The following is a 4,695-nucleotide window of genomic DNA, read 5'->3' as shown; positions in this document are numbered from 1 at the left end:
AAGTTGAGTCCACGCTACATAGGGCCATATAAGATTATCCGAAGAATTGAACAAGTTGATGTCACACCCCAACCCTAGGTGAGGCGGACAAGTACCATATGAACACATGCTTTACAAGTCACCTATGATGAGAAAGTAAACTACTACTATGCAAATATATTTACTAATGAGAAGTTTCATATACAACACATGTTGACTAGCTGAACCGATACATGTGACAAGTGAAACTATGAATTCAGATGATAGCTTTACAATGTCTACAAAGCCTCTACTGGAATTCATGACTGGACCACTATGAAATACGCGTAGTAAAGACTCGGCAAATCCTTGAATCAACCTGGAGCTAACCAACAACCGTTGAGTATCATGTGCTTCTATTGGGGAGATCTACTGTTTAGTCATGTACCTGCAACATGAAATGCACGTCCCCAATAAGGGACGTCAGTAAGAAAGAATGTACTGAATATGTAAGGCATAATACAACCATATGTAAAATGAGAGCTCAAGTGAAGCCAAATACCAATATATAAAGGATTAGAGACCACATTTGCTTATACTTGTGGAATCGTGTATGTTACATTATTTTCTTTACTTTTCTTTGCATTATAATATTTATAAGACATATGATACAAATGACCAGCTGATCATCGGTAGAAGAGGATGACCCATGCTAGGCATTTTAACCCCTGGGATGCTGTCCTCATAATTCCACAAATTAGGATCGGCCCATGCTAGGTTTTTGCCCCTGAGTTGCCACCCTCTTATACCAATTGGGATCAGTCCATGCTAGGTTTTTGCCCCTGAGATGCCACCCTTCTATACCAATTGGGATCGACCCATGCTAGGCATTTTCCCCTGGGCTACCACCCATAATTTTACAGATTGCTTCACTTAGATTTTTTAATCTTTGAGATTGTTGTTTTGATGTTCATAACTCTTTTTAGATTGATCTTTTTTTTATCATAACTCTTTTGAGATTGTTGTTTTAGTGGTCATAATCATTGTTAAGATTTTGAACTATGGACCAGTAGTAGAAGACATATAAATATGGACTTACGATAATAACAATGACCTGGGAAGAAAATGTGACATGAATGTGTAATACTTAGGACCTTATATGACTTAGTAAGCATTTTTACATCTCAAATTGAACCACATATCAAGTGAATACATTTAACATTCAGCCAAGAGATTTGAACTCTATATGATAACCAAATACTCACTAACTAATATCAAATACAAGGTATACGTGAACGTGGAACCAAGGAAGAACGTGGGCAAATTCCACTTTAGGACGGATATATATTCCAAGTAAGTACATATAAAATGGACAATAGAGAAAGTAGGGATCTTGTGAGGTAACATATGAACATGTGAAAAGAAGACATATATATGGATAATTGAAGCAAGTTGGCATGATATGGGAAGATTGTATATCCAACATATAAAGATATGTACCATGTGTAATGTAGGATCATTTTGATTTATATAAGGGAAATACGTGCCAAGGTTACTTTGACGATGAAATAAGTTTAAACCTTGCAGGCTAATACTTGGTAGAGAAAGCACATACAATTAGTTACAAACTCATATTAGAGTACTCACTTTACTGCTCTAGGGAGTAGCAACTGTAACTATGGATCAGTCACTACCAAGGGCACTTAGAAAGCTTACTTTTTGTAATGCAATTGTTGGATTCATGCCAAAGAAATAGGAAATCGAATAGCCTTACATACCTTGCTGTACAATTCAATATGTATGACTTAAGCTCCTTCTCTTCAGATTACTAATCTACAATAAAATAAGTTGTAAGACTAGTGTTAGTAGCTAAACAATCAATTTGAGCTACTTGATCTCACCCAAATAGTAACCAAGCAGTAAGCATGCAATTTATCTGGCCGGTGTTTTCTTTCCTTCCCTTTCCCTTTAATCGCGAATATATACTGTACAACCTTCGTATCAAGTCCTCCCCAAAACTCCCTGCAATATTTAAGTCCTTTAATGTCTCCATAACTTTCCCGCACATCAAATTACATCCCTTATCATAACGTACTTTAAACAATCCTTAAACATAATAATGTAATAGAAGCAATATGAATCATGGTTTCTGATCACCAACACTTGAATAGCTAACATTACTTTTAAAGAGGACTGCCCTCCATGACTGTCCCAACATGCACTAATTGATAACAGCAAGGTTAAGGGAGATCACAAATAGAGAATTGAATATTAGAATGCGGAAGCACAAAGAAAATAAACAAAAAAAACTAACTAAAGATATGGGAAATTCGAAGGAAAGATCCACGAATTTCCAAGGATTAGATGTCCTAAGGCCTTGAAAAGATCCAAGTAACAACGTATAGATTTATGGAAGAAATCTAACGCCTTTACTTGAGAAAACGAATCAAAACGATAGATTCGGATCTTGACCTCCTTATGAGTAACTAAAGACAATAATTAGTATGTAGAAACTAATCACCTTCTAAAGAATACCAAAAAGAAACCAAAGATATCACAAGAAGAAGTTACTTTATACCTTAAACTATGAATAGTAAAGGTTTAAAGATAAATTCTCAAAGAACAAGTCACAAAGGTTCAAAGAACTCTCTCAAATATTATTAATATCAATGTAAATTGTCTTTAATGAATGAAAAGGACTCCTATATATAGGAGAAGGGGAAAAAAAAGTCCAAGGACCCTAGAAAGACAATTACAAGGAATCCTACTCTAGAAAGGAAATGAAGTAACCTAACTAGGAACAAATTTAGTACTTCTAGGAAAGCATTAAATGGTACTTAATAGACCATAAATAGACTAAGGAAAATATTAATAACCTATATATAAATAAATAAATAAATAAGGTAAATCCCAACTAGGAAAAGAATCTTGACAATCTTGGAAAGTTTGACTAGTCTTCTCTCAAAACTTGGGCAGAAAGCAACTCTTGTTGTGGCTGATTCTTGGACTCTTCTTGACCTTATTTGCACGAAAATGGCCCTTAAAATTCCTCATCTTGGGCTTGAATTTGGGCCACCAAATAATTGTAGCATTTGGACAATTCCTCTCCCTTGGGCTTGAGCTCTTCTTCCCCAATAAGACACCTTTGGATCAGCGATTGAAGCCCATTGAGCTTATCATTGAACTCCTTGGTTTGAGATCTTGTTATGGGCCTCCTTGGAGTTTCTAAAGCTTCATCCTTGTCCTTCAATGGAGTAGAGCTTCCTTGGATGCTATCATTCCCCTCTTCTTGAAGAGAATTCGTCCTCGAATTCAAATCTGCATCAAAATGGGAAAGATCAGAAACATTAAAAGTAGCACTAACTTGGAACTCACCAGGAAGATCAAGTTTATAAGCATTGTCTCCAATCCTTTCAAGGACTTTGTATGGCCCACTTCCTCTAGGATCTAGTTTGGTCTTTCTTTTGGAAGGAAATCTTTCCTTTCTCATATGCACCCAAACCAAGTCACCAGGTTTAAAAACAACATATTTTCTGCCCTTATTCCTTCGCAATGCAACTTCCTTGTTCTTCTTTTCAATTGCAAGCCTTGTTTGTTCATGAATTTTCTTCATCATATCAGCCTTCATCTTACCATCAAGATTAGCAAAATCATTAGTAGGCAAAGGCAATAAATCAAGGGGGGTAAGGGGGTTGAATCCATATACAACTTCAAAAGGAGTAGAAGAATGGAATGTCCTATTATAAGCAAATTCTACAATAGGTAAGTAATCTTCCCAAGAAGTTAACTTTCCTTTCAAAACAGCCCTCAACATGTTCCCTAAAGTTCTATTAACCACTTCCGTTTGCCTGTCCGTTTGTGGGTGACAAGATGTAGAAAATAGCAATTTAGTTCCCAACTTTCCCCAAAGAATTCTCCAAAAGTGACTTAAGAACTTGGCATCCCTATCACTAACAATAGTTCTTCTAGGTATTCCATGCAATTTAACCACTTCCTTTACAAACAAGTCAGTCACACGAGATGCATCATTAGTCTTTTTACATGGGATAAAACGAGCCATTTTAGAAAATCTATCTACTACCACAAATATACTATCCTTACCATACTTTGTCCTTGGCAGCCCCAATATGAAATCCATAGAAATATCAATCCAAGGGCAATTAGAAACAGGTAAAGGACTATAAAGACCATGCAGCAATGTTCTAGACTTAGCCTGTTTACATTCAAGACAATACTTTTTCAACATCCTTTCTCATGCTAGGCCAATAAAAATGTTCAGAAAGTATTTACAGTGTTTTGGGTACACCAAAATGTCCCATTAGCCCTCCACAATGTGCTTCCCTAACAAATAGTTCACGCAACGAGCAGTTAGGAACACATAATTTATTTTCCTTGAATAGAAATTCATCTTGAAGATTAAATTTCTCAAAAGGACCTAACTTACATTCAACAAAAATCTCACCAAAATCAGAATCATTAGCATAGAGGAACTTGATTTGGTCAAAACCCAATAGCTTTGAAGTAAGAGTAGAGATCAAAACATACCTTCTTGAGAGTGCATCAGCAACCACATTCTCCTTTCCTTGTTTGTAAGCAATTACATAAGGAAAAGTTTCAATAAACTCTACCCATTTAGCATGCCTACGACTAAGTTTACCTTGGCTCTTCAAGTAATTTAATGACTCATGATCAGTCTTGACCACAAATTCTCGAGGCCACAAGTAGTGCTGCCATGTA

The 4,695-nt window shown here is 36.0% G+C and overlaps 1 protein-coding gene across 1 annotated transcript in view; it reads right to left on the bottom strand.

Moving 5' to 3' along the window:
* Positions 1-4,244: 4,244 nt before the first annotated feature.
* Positions 4,245-4,695, bottom strand: part of LOC125870142 (uncharacterized) — a 26,544-nt gene continuing 26,093 nt past the window's right edge. Inside the window, exon 5 of the mRNA XM_049550487.1 lies at positions 4,245-4,622. Within this exon, the coding sequence (XP_049406444.1) occupies positions 4,245-4,622 (378 nt within the window). The remainder of the gene's footprint in view (positions 4,623-4,695) is intronic.

Source organism: Solanum stenotomum, chromosome 7 (assembly GCF_019186545.1).
Source record: "Solanum stenotomum isolate F172 chromosome 7, ASM1918654v1, whole genome shotgun sequence".
Classification (NCBI taxonomy): Eukaryota; Viridiplantae; Streptophyta; class Magnoliopsida; order Solanales; family Solanaceae; genus Solanum; species Solanum stenotomum.
This window is presented reverse-complemented; position numbering and strand designations above follow the sequence as displayed.